Source organism: Augochlora pura, chromosome 2 (assembly GCF_028453695.1).
Source record: "Augochlora pura isolate Apur16 chromosome 2, APUR_v2.2.1, whole genome shotgun sequence".
In the NCBI taxonomy this organism is placed as follows: domain Eukaryota; kingdom Metazoa; phylum Arthropoda; class Insecta; order Hymenoptera; family Halictidae; genus Augochlora; species Augochlora pura.
In genome coordinates, this window is record NC_135773.1 from 2,941,897 (window position 1) to 2,960,915 (window position 19,019).

Below are 19,019 nucleotides of genomic sequence, written 5' to 3' on the forward strand. Positions count from 1 at the left end.
CAATGAACTTGTCGTCCGCGAGTGCCGCCGTCTCTCCGCTTTGTGTGTCAAACGACTCGTTAAACGCTTGGAACCAGTTTCGCTTTTTGCGCACGCAACGAAATTTTATCGGCCCGCGCCCCGGGACACGGAGCCTCGTATTTGCTTCCCGTGTTGATCAGTTTTGCGTAATTATTGCCCTCGGAGCGGAGAAAATTACGGGGAACAATTTATTACAGGGGCATTTTATGTGCCCTCGTCGTCGTTTCGATGCACGCGCGTTCCTTGTGGCGCGCGCGAGCGCGCGATAATTTTATAGCAAATTAATCAACGTTCCGTCGTAACATTCAATTTCATATCAGCGCAATGTAGCGAGGGTAATTTACCAAACGACAGGAATTGCGTTATCAAGATGCAAGTCGAGCGAAAATTGAAAATTCTTTCGACGTCTCCGAAGAGTTTATGGCGTTTCGTATTTTTAGCATCGTGTAATAGCGCTTCCATCGGCTGAAAATAAAATTTAAGGAATTTAAAAACCATATTTAAAATCTAGAAACGATATCTAAGATCTAAAGACAATATCTGAAATCTAAGGTCAATATCTAAGATCTAAGGACAATATCTAAAATCTAAAAACAATATCTAAAATCTAAGGACAATATCTAAAATCTAAAAACGATATCTAAAATCCAAAATTAATATTTAAAATCTAAAAGCGATATCTAAAATCTAAAAACAACATTTAAAATCTAATAAACTTATCACTTATGCGAATACTCTCATAGTCCACACCTGACGCCCAGTAATTAACGAAACTCGGATTCTTCTCGCAGTTCGAGCTTCTGAAACATTCCGCTCCATTTCGTCGACGAACCAGAGGCGCTAAGCGAACAATTGCCTAACAAAAGTAAGCATCGCCGACTGTGTATTCTGTCGAAGCAGCGACCGATTAAGCAAAGAGCGAGTTTGCGGCAATTAAACATCGGCTTCCTTTATCGCGACCAATACGTTCCGGAAAAGAAGGTCGCGGTTGCTTACCATCGTTTTCATTTACATCGGCGGTGCCAAAGTCGACAGTCGAGTTCACACGAATGTAATAATCTTTTTTTATCCGTTCCGACTCGATGCAACATGCAAATCGAGACTTTTTTTTCCCAGGCGTTATCCGAGATTTGCGCGACAATAAAGAGTTGCTTATTTCCTGTTTTCCGAGAGTATTCTTTATAGTTGTCAATGTTCGTGAAAAATTTAACAGAGGCGATATTAATTTCATTTTATAGATTTATATTTATTACTTTTGTTTTTGGTGTTGCATTAATTTTGGTTTTATCATAACTTAGCCTAGATTTATAATTAAGCGTATATTGTTTTAATTTGTATTTTATTTCGATTTTGGTAATGTAATGGCTCTCGCTTTTAATAATATTTTAATATTGAAATTATTGCAATATTTCTTTAATTCGATCGTTGGACTATGATCGACGATTGTTGTTTATCCACAATACAGATCCTTGCCAGTGATTCGACAGTTTTCAACGCCTACTTCAGCATATTTGCACTACAACTTAGCGACATAGTCTACTTCCAAGTATCCAACACTCTTCTAACTCTGCTTAAAAATACTCAACAATTACTTTTTTACGCTAATCCCAGGAGAACCGATTAGATTGCACAAGTCAACGCTCTTCCTCGCCGATGACTTCCTTCCGATTGCAACCATTTATCAAGCAAATAAACGACGCGCTCGAATTACTTATTGCGCATGCGATCGAACGACGCGTTTCAAACATCGTTCGACGCCGCCATTCGTCATTGAAGAACCGCGAGAGCCTTCTACCCTTTGCACTCGAGTGGCGCCAATGAAAATTGTTATATAATTAACAAAATAATGTTGACGTTATTAAATACCCTACTGTTAAATGCATAACACTTTTACACATATAACAAATTATACTAAGTACTATACTACAGCTGGTCAAAATATCAATTTTTCGATCTAAGCCTAAAAAATGGTTTCGAGTGCAAAGGGTTATGTTTCGAAGGGCCGCGAGTCGAAGCGCGTTAGCCCCGCGTTGTACGTAATGCTGAGACAATACAGACGAGTCCTTGATTTAAATAACCGCGAAAGCAGTACGACGTTCGGATTTCGGTGGGAGGAGGCGCGTCGTGTGTGCAATGCATGCACGGCGCGACACCGGCAGTTTTGCGTGTGGGTAATATGCGACTCCCCTGGTGCTGAGAAAAAGACAGGCTCAAAGGAGTGTTTTTCACTCAGTGACTCGCGGAACTTGGAACGCTGAAGGTGCTAGGAAAGCGCGCGCATCTCTTTCCTCGCTGAATCACGCGAGTCGCGCGCGCGTGTGTGTCTCCGCTGTGTGTCGCAACTAGTTCACTTTTATTTCGCTCTCGTTAATCGCGCTACGTCCGCGGGCCAATTCCCGCGACAAAGCGTGCGCGTGCATCGCAATCGTTGGAACAACGCGCCAGCCGCATTTCTCATCTTCGGTATCCGTAACGCGAAACCACGCGTAACTTTTCCAAAGTCGACTTTCATCGCCCGAGGTCGCGTGCTTCGACGCCGCGGGTATACGAAAGATATACGAAACGCGGAGGTTCTCGAGATTCTTTAAACGTTGTTTTTCCGCGGTGGAACACGGTTTATCGTGCCAATACGTTTTTACGAATCAGACAGCTAAACGACGCAGCTTATTGGAATTGTAAATTTCATTTAGCTCTCTTGTTCGAGCGATTCGCAGCGCGTATCTTTATCTTGGGGATAATTGGCAATAGATCTTTCTAAGTACTAAGTTAGTATAATTTTTAAAGGTAGCGAAGACTTTTCGAAATTTTTCTTCCGCTAGAGTCAGTTTTCGTAGAGTCATTTTGCATTGAGTTAATTAGCATAGAGGTTTGCATAGTCAGTTTGCATGTAGGTCAGTTTCCGCAGTGTCATTTTACTGTTACTATCAATATTCAAATTTGGTACAATTCGCGTTGCCCTGTTCGCTATAAGGCGTTAGGATGGTCAGCCAAGCTGGGCTAATCGATCCTTAGAGATTCAAATCCAAATTTTCAATTTATCTAGATCTTTTGTTAAGGAAAACAAGACAAGACGGGGTTGTTAATTTCGCCGAGAAGTCTGTTTAATTATAATATTTATAAATCGGTCCTCAGAGATCCAATTCCAATTTTCAGTTTTTCTAAATCTTCTGTTAAGAAGAACGAGACAAGAGAGGGTTGTCAATTTTGTCGAGAAATCTGTTTAATTATAATATTTATAAATTCATCTTCAGAAATCCAATTCTAATTTCGAGCTTCTCTACATCTTTCGTTAAGAAGAACGAGCTAATAGAGGGTTGTTAATTTTGTCGAGAAGTCTGTCTAATTATAATGTATTTAAATCGATCCTCAGAGATCCATTTCCAATTTTGAGTTTATCTAGATTTTTTGTTAAGAGAAACAAGGAAAGAGGGAGTTGTTAATTTTGTCAAGAAGTCTGTCTAATTGTAATATTTATAAATCGATCCTCAGAGTTCCAATCCCAAATTTAAATTTATCTAGATCTTCTGTTAAGAGAAACAAGGCAATATAGGGTTGTTAATTTCGTCGAGAATTCTACCTAATTATAATATTAACAAATCGATCCTAAGAGATCCAATTCCAACTTTGGAGCTTCTCTAAATCTTCTCTTAACAAGAACAAGGCACTGAAGGGTTGTTAATTTTGTCGACAAGCCTGTCTAATTATAATATTTACGGAAAACACAGTGCCGCGGCGTAGGTTCGTCGGGCGGCGCATGAAAGACGCTGAATGGTGGGCCCTCGCGGTCGTGGAGGATGTCTCGAGTTCATCGACGATGCTGTTCCATTGTTCGGTTCTTCTAAATTGAAAGCTGGCAAGTTCGCGGTTACCCTCCTTTTTTTTCTCGCTCTTTTCCGATCCCCTTTTCCTGCTAGGCGGAAAACTCCGAGCATGATACCTCGCGATGTTGCGTCTTCGACCCTCCTCCCCGCCTCGTCTCCTCTGCTTCTTTCACGAAGCTCCCTCCACCGCTCTCGCGACATTAGGAACTCTACGTGTGCAATTTTTTTTTTTGTTTCGGCCGGTTCATTAGAAATTGAAATAACAGCATTGCGTTTGTGCAAGGTAAAAATATGCCGTGACGGAATAATGATTCGCGGCTTAGAATGCCAAACGAACGGAAACTTTTCCGAAGTTCGAACATCGACTTCACACGAACGTCCTCTTTCACTGGATTAGTTAATATTCGGACATTTTTTAAAACGTCCGCGTGCAAAGTCATCGACAGTAATCAACCAAGCTATAGTCCGAAACATTAATGAAGCTTGCGATATTTAAAACAGTCCTTTGTTATTGTACTAAATCTTTTTATTGCAATTAATCATCTTAAAATTATATCTTATAAATTATCTGTTGCTTGTATAATAATTTTCCTGTCGTATTCAAAGACCTGGTTTTCGCCGATTAATATTAAACAATAGACCAGCAATGTTAGAACTCTGAGGAAAATTTAAATCGAAATTTCAGACTTAAATTTAGAAATTGAATTTCTTTAAATCGAAATTTCAGACTGAAATTTAGAAATCGGATTTTCTTAAATCGAAAATTCTCACCAGAATTCGAATCGACACGGAAAACTCGAAAGTATCTCGATGACGCAAATGGCTGAATGCAAATCTCTCTATCTATACACCAATAAAAATCTTCGGATTCCGTTCGTCGTTCAAGTCTGCGACCGTGTCTTCTTCGCGTTTCCTCCGTTTGCCGACCCAGTTTCGTGGAAGCGAACTGTGCCGTGCATTTGTGTTTTCGTTGGACATTTTATGAAAGCGTAAACCTGTGTAAATCACGGCCATTGTTTGCCGAGAATATGACGAGAGGGAAGGGTCACCGCCGTCGCCGTAGTATTGAAATCGTGGAAATGCTCGGCTTGTCCATCGGATATTTCCGTCCGAATAAATCCTCGCGGCTCACGCATAATCGCATTTGTTTCTTGTACGCGTCCGTGTTTAAATTATCACGCCGGTGCCTATAATATTGCGGCGTCAAAACGCTATTAATCGCATCGCCGCGTGTCTTTCAATCACCTTTGAATTACAAAATTTATTCTGTTATGTGTAATTTTGCAACCAAGAGCGTTTGTTCCGATTAATATTTATATAATTATACAAGCTATATTATTAATATATATGATTATATTATATTATAATTTATATATAAATATACGTAATTGTATTATAATTGACATATAATTATACGAAATTGTATTATAATTGATAGGTAATTCTATGAAATTATATTGGAATTTATGTATATTTATACGAAATTATATTATAATCTATATATAATTACATGAAATTATATTATAATCTATATATAATTACATGGAATTATATTACAATTTACATATAATTATATCTATTTATATACATAACATACATAATTATATAAACTAGTAAACAGTCTTGTCAATATTTCCACGTACAGGCAATTTCGCATTGGTTACAAATCATAAAGTAAAATTCAGGATATATATCTTTCTTTCTCGTAAAAGTTTCAATCACGCAGCGAATATAGAGCTGAGAATATTTTAGAAAACATAAAACGAACCGGCGGCGTAACTTCTAACGTCACCGGCGTAACAGCGATTATGTATGTCGCTCTCAAGCGTTCGTCGCATATATAGTTCGTTGTAGAATCGTTAATTAGCTTCTTGCGATATCAACCGTAGATTCCAAACTGATTTATTTGTTTTCCGTTGAGCCGAGCCGGTGCGATGATTTTATAATCGAACATCCGATGCCGCGATAACATCTGTTTCGGATCTGTTGCACGCGGAACCGCCGTCGCATAAAAACGTTCGTGCACGCTGTACCGTTCGATTCGCTTTGTTTAATCATTTACAGTAGAATGGTGACTCTGAGATAGTAGTAAAATTATTCTATCGCGTTCCGAAATAATTGTTATAATTAAGTTTAAATTTAAAAAATTATGAAAAGTGAAACTGTTGAGTCTCAAAAATTAATTTTATACGGTGTAAAATATACTTTGTTATATCAAATAAAAATACTATAAAACGGAAAAATGATTTTAGATTTATGGTTGAAATAGCACCGAGTGCAAAGGGTTGAAGCAATTTTAACTGTAAATCTGTGATTATTTTCCTGGCTCATGGTATTTTTATTCCATGTAACAAATTGCACTTTTATGCGCGAAATTGATTATAAAATTAAGAGGAAATTAATTCTTGTGTCTCAGCCTAACACCTGTCACTATTTAATTTTTCAAATCTACACTTTCTTGGTTTAAAAATTATTTTGGAATCATGATGGGGCAATTTTAGCGGCGTGTCACAGTCACCGCTCGAGCACAAAGGGTTAATTACGTTCGAACGTCTCTTGTTCGCAATTTCTTTAAATTTTGGAACATTGACTGATAGAAAGACAGCTTGAACTTGTAATGCAAATGAAAGGCAATTGAATTTTAAATACCCGGTTGTCACGTGTGTACGTTCGGTGTACTTTGAAACGGCAGTCTCGTTTAAACAGCTCGACAATAATTTAAAGATCCGCGAATAACAACAGGTTTACTCGATTAGCCTACCAAGAGGACAGTCAGTGTTTGCGTCGCTAATTTGTTTGCTCGTAAAAACGTAAACTAATTATAACTAATTGGAAACAAAAATCCTACACATTTCGAGAAGTTATTTTTCAGGATCGTTCGAACTGTTCGTCGAGATAAAAAATCGCGTTTCATTCATTTTCATTCCCTCTCTTAGTTTTGCGTATCATCTCGGATCATTTGCATTGTTTTAATAGGAGATCGGCATAGCTGCTGCAGCGCAGCGAAAATTACCGTGCCGCCGGGTCGAAAGTTATGTGACTGAATATTGTTGTAACAGTGTGTCGGAAGTGGCAAGTGCGACATGTCGTCGTATTTCAGATGGATAAAAAGTGGGAAGAAGGACGATTATTTCGGCGCGAAGCCGAGAAGTCGTTCCCTGGATTCGAAGAGCCTCGAGGCTTCCGGTATACGGCTGATCGTGCAAAATGTACATAAACATTCTTATTCGCGGCTAATTGCTAAATATCATCCTGCCTCGAGCATACGTCAAAATTTGCATTTTCTGAAAACGGCGCAGCGTCTGCGGTTCCGCAACGAATAATAATTGAAATTAATCGAAGAATTGAAATTAACTTAAAACGATTACTTCTATAATTGATGTATATTACTGGAATTTATGCGCTTACATTATCAGTCGAACGACATGGAACCATTTAGACTCAGAATATAATTATTAATTTCATTATCTATTTCCTGAAAATTAATTTAAATTTATGCATGTTTCATTAATTCTATGGAAACAAAAACTAACGCGTCTAAAAGGCTTTAACAAATATATTGACGAAACTTTATTTATATCATTCTAATTAATTCTAAGTTATATTTTTGTCAAATGGATTAGCGTCGTTCGAACATTAAAGCAATAGTTTCCACGAATTGTTAAATAAGTGTTATTATCAACAAGTAAATTTCTGTTGCAGAGGACAGCGAGTCAACACCAGGCACAAGTAGCAGCGCAGGGTAAGTAGCAAATACAACATTAGTTACTGATTAGACGACGGAATCGAGTGTCTGGGTTTTTCTTGGCTGCGCGAGCGCTGGAGCAGACAAGATAGAAGAGCATGTGTGTCAAGATAACCGAGAAATGTCACTCGGGCGTAATGCCGTCTGAAAAACGGCTCGGTTTATTTTATCACGTCGTCTGCCACGGTTCTCATAAAGTATCGAAAAGTGTTCATTCATATTTAAATGAGCACACATGTATTTGCCTACGTCATACACAATTACGTAGATAACGGGCGGACATTTTTACATAATTCGGTATCCGCGTGATACTGCGGAACATAACGTGTTCCACCGAATCGTTCTTTCGCTTAGTTTCACTAATCCATTACGGAGAAATTTCTTATTAAATACTTATAAATATTTCTGCGTAATCACGAATTTATTACGATTTGATTTTCAGCAGAATACATGATTAAAAATAACAATGACCTTAATTTATCTCATAGACGCTTCAAGTCGTCTTGTCTCGTTTAAATAGCATTTCATAATTTTTGGGAATATATTAACATTATAATACAGTTTGTGACAATGGCGCTCGCGATATCGCATAAAACAATTACATATACAGTGCCATTAGCATACGCTGTAATTTATTAGCGTCTCTATAATTTATTAGTCAATAAATTTCTTTAAACTACTACAGGTAAATTATATTTAACAATGCAATTTTAGTATCACTGCATCTGCAATACGATCAAATATTATCTTCATCAGCCGCAGCGTTTGTCCCGCAAATTCAGCTAGGCAAATGAGCATTAACAAAGCTTTAATAAAGTTTAAATTGAGTTCGCAGCCGCTAATCGCAAAACTGCTGCAAAATTGAAGCTCTTTCGACCCTGAACTAAATTACATTCGCACTCGAGCCGATAATTCGCCAAATCGGATAGCTCCGCGCTATAAAAAGTAAATGAGAATGACAAGTAAAAAAACTCTGGAACGTACACATCCAAAATACATACATACATACATAACGAAGAATTCTCTACCGTTCGTACAAAATTTTTATTACAAGAATACTTAATTTAAATATTAAAAAGAAGCTCTACAGTCAAAAACTTTAATGTTAAAATCTGAAAACAATTCAAAAATCAGTATGAATTAATTAGATTCGTAAACGGTTTATTCGAAATACAACAAATTACCGCGGTTCGGTAAGAAAAAAAGGACAAACATCCGTAGCGTCTCGTCGCGGGATCTGCGCGAACTGATTGAGCAATCGGTTGTGGGGAAAAAAAAGGCGGTCAATAAAACCGTCGTTTATCCGCGTAGACCCGACACCTGCCGCCAAGGTTCACGGCATCTCCGTGGGATGTCGACACGGTCACCGTAACGAGACATGGCGGGCACATTCCGAAGCACGTACGTACGGGCAGCCGTTGCCGCCTAGGACCTGCGCCTCAGAACGTTTTTGTACTGCAACGCGTACGGTGGCACGTGCTCCGAAAGTAGCCCGTTCCGTGATATCACACGTCGCGCATTACCCGATCCCAGTGGCCGGGATCTTTTGAATGGCCGTAGAGAACCGTCCGTTCGATACACCCGGTTCTCGTCTCTCCGGTGGCTTCTTCTCTTGACCCCGACGACACCGTCTGTAATCATCGTCCGCTAATGAGATCGTGGCGCGAGTGCACGTACCGCGAGCCACCGACTCGCCGCGAAGGGTTCTACGTGCGAAATGTAACGTAGAACGTGGCCGGGACGAAAGGGGAAACGGCACACGCGTACATCTCACCAATTGTTTCCCACTTTAGCCTTTTGATTTTCCGTGCGCAGTTCCCTCTGCCGCCCTCCCCCCTCCATCGCCCTTCGCAACGTCAACGGTCGAATGGCTCTTGAAACGTGCCGCGACAATATCGTGCCAGTAACAAGCAAAGACACGGCCCGCGACCGTCCATGTAAACAGTACTGCGGGGAGCGCGGTGCCCTGCGTTCGTCGATCTCGTGGACCGTGTTCCTACCGTCGCATCGAACATAGTTCCTAATGCGATTCCCGGTGCCCCTTGTTTAGTGACAATCGTTTATTCTTCCCTCGAGTCTCTCGAGCCGTGCACGAACAGAGAGACTCGCTCAAATCCGCGTCGTCGGGGTGCCAAAGTGATCCTCGCCGACCGATCCGGATGATAGTGTCCCCGGTTTTCATTGTGCGACCGGAATAAACGTGTACGTGACCGAACGCGAGCGGTTCCTCGAGCCGAGGAGTCACCGCGGTGTGTGTGCGCGTGGAGTAACCGTGACGTTCGTAAACTCGAAAGTGAAAAGAAGTGCCGGGAGCGTCGTCTTTCGCTGCGTGATTCTCGCCATCGCGGACCAGTCGGTACGTATTGTCCCGTTGCTTTCTTCCCGTTTCACTGTGAACTTGTCGAGAGCCGTGGACAGCGATAGGACGGATGAACAAGAGCGTCGGGCACCGAACGTCGTACCGATGTACCCGCGAGCGCGCGTCCGCGCTTATCTAGGATGCGTTATCGTTCGTCGCTCGGCAATCTCCCGCGGAGAAATAGAGAACGGAAAAGTAACGAGAACGGTCTCTCTCGCACGTTTTGATTTTTGTCAAAGGTCGTCCGTCGTACATTATTATTGATTCAGACGGCCGCGTTGGGATTCGCGAACCTGAATGAATCGCCGCGCCGCGTTCCAGTTTAACGGACCCGTGGCTCGTTTCCGCGGATCAGCCCGCGTCTCCGGAGAGTTTTTCTTGCTCTCGTTCCGCCCGAAACTCGCCAACGTCGACCTACATATTTGCATATTCGGGATGCCTGCGATTCTCGTGACCGTCTCGCGGGCTCCTTCTCAGTCAGGGATTTTCTGCGAACAGCTCTGCGAATGTTGTCATTCGAGGACTAGTTCTCGGAGCTGTTCCTTTTTTTCTCTCTCTCTATCTCTCTTTTTCCCCTCTTCGTTCGCGGCAATGCAGATGCGAATTGAGTCACCGGATTCGGGAATTCTTGGCGAGGACGGCAACTGGCACAATAGATTGGGACTAACGTCGTCGCATGGTCGGGACAGTTGATTGCTTCTTTTCTCTGGACTCTCCTTTGTCGCGACGGTTTCGCGCGGTTCCGTCGAGGTACACAATGGTTTTGCTTTCTATTTATGGTATTTTCTTTTCGATTGGATTGAAATGTTTCCGTATGTCGAATTATAAATAAGACGGGAAAGAAAAGCAATACGTACCTACTTTCTTTAATCTTTGTTTCCTGTACTCGCGTGATCACATTTCGTATTATTGTGAAAGTCGCCGAGCGACGAATCTCATCGATCACGTGGTTTACTAGTTGTTAACGCTAGACTTACCGCCGTCGGTCGGATGACCGGTTTCGCAGTTTTTATTTCGTAATTATTGAAATTGTAAAGCTATTTTCGTTGGATATTGTTGAAAATATTTCTTCAGTCAGGCACACGGTATTTTAAAACTTGCGAAGAGTTCGAATAAATTAAGTCTTATTCTTATGACAGAATTTTTGTTAGTCATTTTTAGACCTTGGCATATTCAGTGTTAAATAAACTGCGGTGTTTAGGCATTTACAACGAAATGGTGAAAACGTCAGAAGAATTTTCAAAATACTGTTCCATTATTTTCATTTCATTAAAGTGATTCAAGAACGAAATCATTCTTTACCTGACGTCTGTATTTTATAGCTAGTTCAGGTATTCTTTATTTTACATTAAAATTCGTTGTCTAATTACCATGAAGCGGGGTCTCTCCATTCGTCATCGACTATCTGAACGATTCTCGTTTTAGTGCTATTTTCTATCAGTCGCTTTTAACAATAAGAAAAGGTGTGGGAGTGTTTTATAGTTATGTTCAAGTATACGTGTCGCAGAGGTGGAAATATCTTTTTTTGGTGTCACTTTCATCGCTCATTCAAGGTCGCCGGAGAAATCTCTCCGAGAAAAATTTTACAATTCTTTTCATTTCGAAGCTTTGGCTGTAATTGTCTTACTATGGTACCGCAGTTGCTTCATAGAGATTTTTAAAGGGGTTATATATAGATATATTATATTATATATCCTATAGAATATAGGATAGAAATTTATATAAAAATATTTTTATAAGATAGAAAATTTCTATCTTCTGAAAATATTTTTCTTTTACAATTCGATATCCAGATTACGAAGATCTCCGGCTCTGGCATGTTCCCAACAATCGTACTATTTACTTTCGGTTCTACGCACAATCTCCAGAGTCTGACATTTAAATTCAAACGTGTTTGTATCTAGATTAACCAAGGTTAGGATCACTAAGAGACGACAATACGCGCCGCGTATTTAAACGTATACAAAGCGAATGTGACTGATTACCGGGCGATTAGATTTTCGAAATCATAGGTACCACCTGCGCAAAAATAAGATAACGTAGTGGTTAATTACGCTATCAGTCTGTTTTCGGTTGACGTGTTTCGATATTTTTACTCGATCATTGTCCGCAAATTGTCGAAGCGATTGTTCCAATATTACATAGTACAATTCGCACGTATGACTCAGAAGTAACTGCCAACAAAAAAAAAAGAACACTCGAATGTTAAAATGCAGCTGGTTAAAATACTCGAGTACCCGTGCTTAGCTCAGCCCGTTTTTTAGACGAGTAGTCAGCTCTCAATTAGACACGTCCGTAAGTGACGTCGTTTAAGTTTAAGTAACTGATTCTCAACTTACCGCCGGCAATACGACCGAACCAATAAAACTTGCTGCTATACGAAATTAACAATTGTGTACAGTGCGTGGATCGACACGCGCCGATCACACCTGCACAGTTACCATGGAAATTTGCTGAAAATCGAAGATCGTCGCGAATATGTAATAACGAATAATAATGAATCGCAGATTGAACTCGCCTTGGATATTACAACGAAGTTAAATCGCTGACCTAATTAACACTGGAACTACCAGGCCAATCAGAACGACCTATTCTTAGTTATTCAATTCCCAAGGGCTGGGAATATAAAGATGTTACTAAACGAAGCCTGGATTAAAAACGCGTGGGATGAGAGAAATTCATTTGATTATTAATAACATAAATTCGAGTTGTAACGTAAGGTGGATGTTCCAATCGTTGCCACCCCGGACTAAAAACGTATAGAAAAAAGGACTTACTGTATATAAATTGATGATCTATTTTTTTTTTATTATGTTAATAGGTAGATATAATAATAAAAAATATATCATCAGTTTATATATAATACTTTCCTTTTTTTATATATTTTTATCCGGGGGTGTGAAAATTATTATTAATATAATATAGATATATTGTTAATATAATATAGACAATATTACATGTAATATTAGATATAATATTAACAATAATATTAGCCACAATATTAAAAATTTATTAAAATATTTCTATCCACCTCATCGCAAGCTCGCGAGTTCTATTTTCCTTCCGCCTTAAATCATTTTTACGAGACTCGCTGTGTAAACGTAAACTTATTAGCCTAAGTGAATCTCAACGCGTATAGTCAGCCGATGTTTAACGTACATGACTCGGCAACAATCACTTTACACCGACGCGTGTAACCGGTGGAACGAGAACCCGCCTGGACCCGCGGTTTGTTAAACAGTTTTTCGTACAGATTGGTCCGTCCGTTTTACGAACCCGTGAAAAATCGCCGGCGAACACGCGAAATGCGAAAATAGAAAAAGTGACGAGAACCAGAGGCTGCTCTTCCGACGAGAACGGGTTGTCGGCTGTGTTTGTATCATCCGTCGATTCGAGCCGTGTTTACCGGTTTCATGGCGATTCGGCGGCGCCGTTAACCCTTTACATTACGACTCCTTCCACACCGCGTTGAATAGCACTTGTTCGTCGTTAATATTTTACTTGACCCTTTGCGGACGAGAGACGACTATGCCGCGGCGTTTCGCTTATATAATTGTATATAAATTATATTTGTGTTCTGTACAAATTAAGGTAATTGTATATAAATTGTATAATTGTATATAATTGCATAATTGTATATAATTGCATAATTGTATATAATTGCATATAACCGTATACAAATTATATTTTTATTATATACAAATAAAAATAATTTATATAACAGAAAAAATCATTTTGATCTCGATTCAAAATAAATGAATAATATTCGTCTATAGTAAATCTTGCATGAAATTTCTATCACGAGTCCGACTCGTTATTATAGCGCAAGGGGTTAATCGCGCGGTCGCGTTTACTTTCGGTTACGTCGCCGATCGTCGCGTGGTACCGTGTTCGACGTCGACGTCGAAAGTAATTTCGTGCAGGATGAACTTACCGTCGGATTAAGGGGGGAAAAACTCGCTTTGTTGGCTCGTCTCTCTCTCGCCGGAGCTTCTTTCATGAAAAAAGGAACGGGCGAAAAAACTTTATCTCACGCGCGCACACCGCGGATTTAACTAAATTGTTCATGCCGCGAACGAATAGGATGAACGCGTACCGCGGAGGGAGGATCTCGCGAAATCGTTCGATGAGTGGCATGTGTGCCGAATGTAAATCTTAGTTAACCCTTTACGCTCTCTTGTCTCTTCTCTGGGAATATCGTGATTCTAGTATACAGCCAGTCACGAAAGTCTTCGTACACCCCCTGAAGTTCCACAGAAAATATACAACAATTTTGTATAATATTGCATGAATTTTTTAATATATACAATATTACTAATTAAGCTATATCAAAATTTATTATTTTTTTTTCTTAAGAATAGTTTGTAAAATGAAGAGAAAATATGTATATCACAAAAGTGTTCGTACACTAAAATATGAAGGTAGTAAATCTAGTAAATTTAGTAAATCCTTAAACAATATTATACAAAAAATATATTAATTTGCAAATATTCCTCGATATCTACAAATTCATATAAATCGAATATTATTATAATATCTTACTTTGTTACAATCGTATACTATATAATGTAAAGGTTCGTAAGTGCTGGGTAGGTAATATCCACGATGGGCGCCGAGCAAAGGGTTAATTCGACGACGTAGTTTACAGCCACGCGGGTGAAGCGTCGTTAACAAGCCAGGAGAGGATCGGTTTGGGACATGTCCAGGATATTAATAACCCTGAATAAAATCGGCGGGTGCTTTGGAATTGGCGAAACATCAGGATTCAATTAATTCGCTCCGCCAGTCGGATCAGATATATTTGTGTAATCCCATTGGAGGTGCTCCTAATAGGTTGCTAATTGGGCGACATTGTTGTATTGCAGCGAATAGATCGCGGTACTTGTTAGTAGGCTTCGACTGTGATCCGCAAAGGCGACGTCTTCGTGGCTTCTTTCGGGGTTAATTAATAATAGTGGCGCATTCTCGGATAATCTCGTTTTTAATTATTTAGATTCTTTATTTAAATTATCCTTGGAATTATTATTGCTGCAAATGAGAACGTTTGTATTTTCTAATAAGTTCTCCATTTGAACAACTTGGTTGCGAAAAGACGATTTATGGAACAATAGTGTCTATACGAATACCTTTTTTTAAAACTGGTCTATGTGATTTAAATTTGTTTATAAATGGCGGAGGGATTAGTTCTCCGTACGATAATTGAAATGCATTTTTAAAAAATTTTTCTCTTACTTGGAATATAAGAAATGTGAAATAAAACTCTCGCTGCTTCGCTTTTATATTCCTCTTATAATAAAAATTTAAAAAATACATTTCCAGATCTCGATAATTTATATAAATGCCAAATATTTCATTGAAATCGGTCGACGCTGTTTTCACGGATTTTAAGTCGTAACTTCTCGTAACAACATCGATGGATTTCAATAAAATATTTAACAAGTACATAAATTTCCTAGAATTATCGAATGCATTATGTAAATTTTCATTACAGTCTCGGATAAAAGAGCAAAAGAATTATAATTCCAAAGAACAGTTCTGAAATTAACGTTGCGAAATAAATCACTTAAAATAGTTACCTATTTATATTGGAAATAGTTTACCTTTATTTCAGTTTTAAATTAAATTTATTCATGTCTGTTCTACAATGTGCGGTCCGCTGAATCGCGCCGCTATTATCACAATGCTGCCGGTTTCTATTCTTCGCGGCAGAGTCAACTTCGGGAGAAAGTTCGCAAATACCGGCACAATAGGCTCGCCTCGAAAGCTCGTCGCGATTTTATTCGCGCCGATAAGGGAACTTTAGTAAACGATACCGATGAATCGTTTTAATACGCGAAGGAATCGATTTATGCACCTGGTTGCACAACGTGAGCCCACCGGGTTGCATCTTCGATTTATTAACGATGATTTGTAGCATTGGTGGTTAAATATCCCAGTAAATATTCTATTATTAAATATCCCAATTTGCCGTGTCTCTGAATTAAAAACCTGTAGAAGAAAGAAAGTGTTACATATAAATTAATAATTTATTTCTTCTATACATTTTTGTGTCTGTAAGTGTTATATATAAATTAATAATACTTTCTATTTTAATTTTCCCCATGTCTCGCAGTTGTAAAAAGACCGCGATCGCGTGCCACATATTGTTAACTATACTGCGGCGAACGTGTTAAACGATATACCGAGCCACTCGTGCATTATGCAGATATTTCGCGCACATTGCGGACAATATTAACCCTTTGCACTAAAGTGGTAACTTCGAGGCGCTATTCAAATTATTTCATTACAATCCAAAATAATTTGTGGACCAACAGAGTTTATAACGCATCTTTGACATCGAGTGGCGACCATAAGGCACTACTAAAATTATTTCACGACGTTCCAAAATAATTTGTATATTAACAAAGCTTAGATATATAAAATTGTTAATATTGCTACTGTTGCTATTACTCAAGAATCAATTTCACACATAATAAATTATACATGTAATTACATATGTATAAAATATATTTTGTCATGCGAATTGAGAATACTATAAGCTAGGAAAATGATTTTAGATTTACAGTTGAAATACCTTTGAGTGCAAAGGGATGAATTTCACGCAAACTTCCTTATCACGGAATACGTAAAGTCCGCATTGGATCGCGACGATCGTTCGTGCAGTATCTATACACGTGCGCGCGTACGTATCGTGCCCGCCGTGTGTTTTCATATTTCCAAGTTTACTAGCTCCCACTCGTATCCCGGAGTTTATTTCTTGCCGGCCGATGAAATCCCTCGCCTCCCACGCCGCGCGAATCTTTCAAACGAACGAGAAAAATCTCTTTACTTAAATACTCGTCACGCCGTAATTCCTGCCCGCTTATTCTCGGCCTGATATTTCCCTCGATCGCGATATCTCTGCATTATCGTCGCCATTCTGCGTTCCCCGAACACGCAACGGGAAGACAGAAAAACGGGAGCAACAAAGAGACACGTTCGTCAATTTTTCGAATTTATCTCAACGTAAAAATTAATTAGTTAGATTGTTAAATTGTTAATTTCTTAAATTGTTAATTTGTTAATTTTACGTGTTGTATCAATCAATGACAGTGACACAATATTTGTGATTCGCAACGATCCGATTCTCCGCGCTTCCTCGGTTTTATTTATTATATTTCTCACGAATTAGTGGCGCGACCGGAGCCGCTGCTTCTCTTAATAAAGTTGTAAAAATATTGATTCTCGAATCGACGGGAAGTAAAGCGATACCTGTCGCGGGGTTATAAGGTCGCACGTGTCTCCCCCGTTGCAGCCGGCAAACATAATATTTCGCGCAGTTTAAAGTAACGGGCAATATTTGCGAGCATCGCCCAGGAAGTTACGCGGATTATTGATCGGCTGGGGGGGAGGGGGGCCCTTCATTTTATTAATTTCGCGAGAATTAATTAAAGCGAGCATCGAAATTACAAAAATACGCGACTTGGCCCCCCCTGCGTTTCAATTAATTGGACGTCTTTTTGTCGTTCGCAAGCGCGCGAGCATCGACGCTAACAATTATTGCCGGCCGCGGCAGAGTGACGCAATATAAATATATCGCGAAGTTCCGGGTTATTTTTATTTTTACGATGGGTCGCCGTTTAAAAGGGATTAAAATCACTTCAGCCCCCGGGTCCGGACGTATCCGTCGAAATGGGAAATTACGCGGGCGTTGTTGAAATTTTCGAGTAGATTTTCTCTCGTTGGACGAGAAACGATATTTTAACCCTCGCACGATTTTCTGAGAGGAAAATTACGCGTCTAACGATTTATTTGTCTCTATTTCTAACATAATAATATAAATATAAATTTACATATAATTTGCTGTAAATATAAAATATAGCAAAAATAGAACAAAATAAAAACAATATAAAATGGCACAAACACGCATTGTACTTAAATTCACGTAAGATAAATACAGCACTAAGTCGCACAATTCCTCTTCCTTTTATCAGCGTTCCACCGGTATCATATTCGCAGACTATAGCGCGCCCGATGGAACGGTATTTTAGCACTTTGTCATTTGTTAGTGCATTGTTTGGATAACGATCGCCTTGAACTAAATGCTCGAAAAAGCTATCACGGTGGATATTGAGAAAGATGTCCACCTTTGAATGAAGCCGCGAATCGGGGAGCAGTGGTGGGGGAAGGGGTTGGCTGACTCACAACAGCATCCGTAGATAACAGTCGCGAGGAGCTAGACGAGGGTGGAGTGTTTCTGAAGAAGAGTACACTGTGCAAATGTGGAGCGAGAGCCGGCCAATAGGAGCGTTGCGTTCCTCGATTCTGCGAACAACCGGGATCCTTACAGTAGAAGGTCCAAGGATAGGGCAAGGTCGCTGGGCTTCCCTTTTAAACGGATCTCTTTTCTTCTCTCTCTCTCTCTCTATCCCTCTCTCTCTCTCTCTCTCTTTCTTCTCTCTATCTCTCTGGCCTCTCTCTCTCACTCTCTCTCTCTCTATCTTTCTCTTTCTCAGGCGGATCGCCCTTTCCCGATGCTTTTATTACCGCTACGTATTATGGCAGCTAGTATGGTTGCCAGTCGAGGGCGCGACGCGTAACCGCATTATGAAATACGACCGGTAGTCGGTGGAAATGGTTCGCGGAATTCACGGCGTCGAAAATTCGAGGGGAGATGATAACTTCTGGTGTAAAAGTGTCTGATACTTATTTCTTAACTGATAGTTATTTCTTAAATGTTCTCAGACGTTGCTGCTTTGAGCATTAAATATCGTCTAATAAACAATATCATAACGTTGAGGTATAATAATATTGTTATGACAATGTTATAATATCAAAGATTATAATATTGTTAAGCATACCCGGCTTCTAATAATCAAGTAATTTATTTATTTTATAAAGGCCTTTTTTAGGAACGAATATGTCTTAATGCAATTTTACTGTTTTTATTCTAAAACACCTGTTTCTCAAGAACAGCTGATGTAAATTATAATTATTAATATTATACATTATAAATATATATTTTAAATTCTATATATGATGTAAATTAAAATCGTTAATATTATAATTTATTATTATAATTAATTACTCCCAC

General features: G+C 39.3%; 1 protein-coding gene across 1 annotated transcript in view; it reads left to right on the forward strand.

Annotated features, from left to right (window-relative positions):
• Snf4agamma (SNF4/AMP-activated protein kinase gamma subunit) overlaps window positions 1–19,019 on the forward strand; it is a 135,713-nt gene that overhangs the window by 58,631 nt on the left and 58,063 nt on the right. The window contains exon 7 of the mRNA XM_078195822.1: window positions 7,545–7,584. Within this exon, the coding sequence (XP_078051948.1) occupies window positions 7,545–7,584 (40 nt within the window). The remainder of the gene's footprint in view (window positions 1–7,544; window positions 7,585–19,019) is intronic.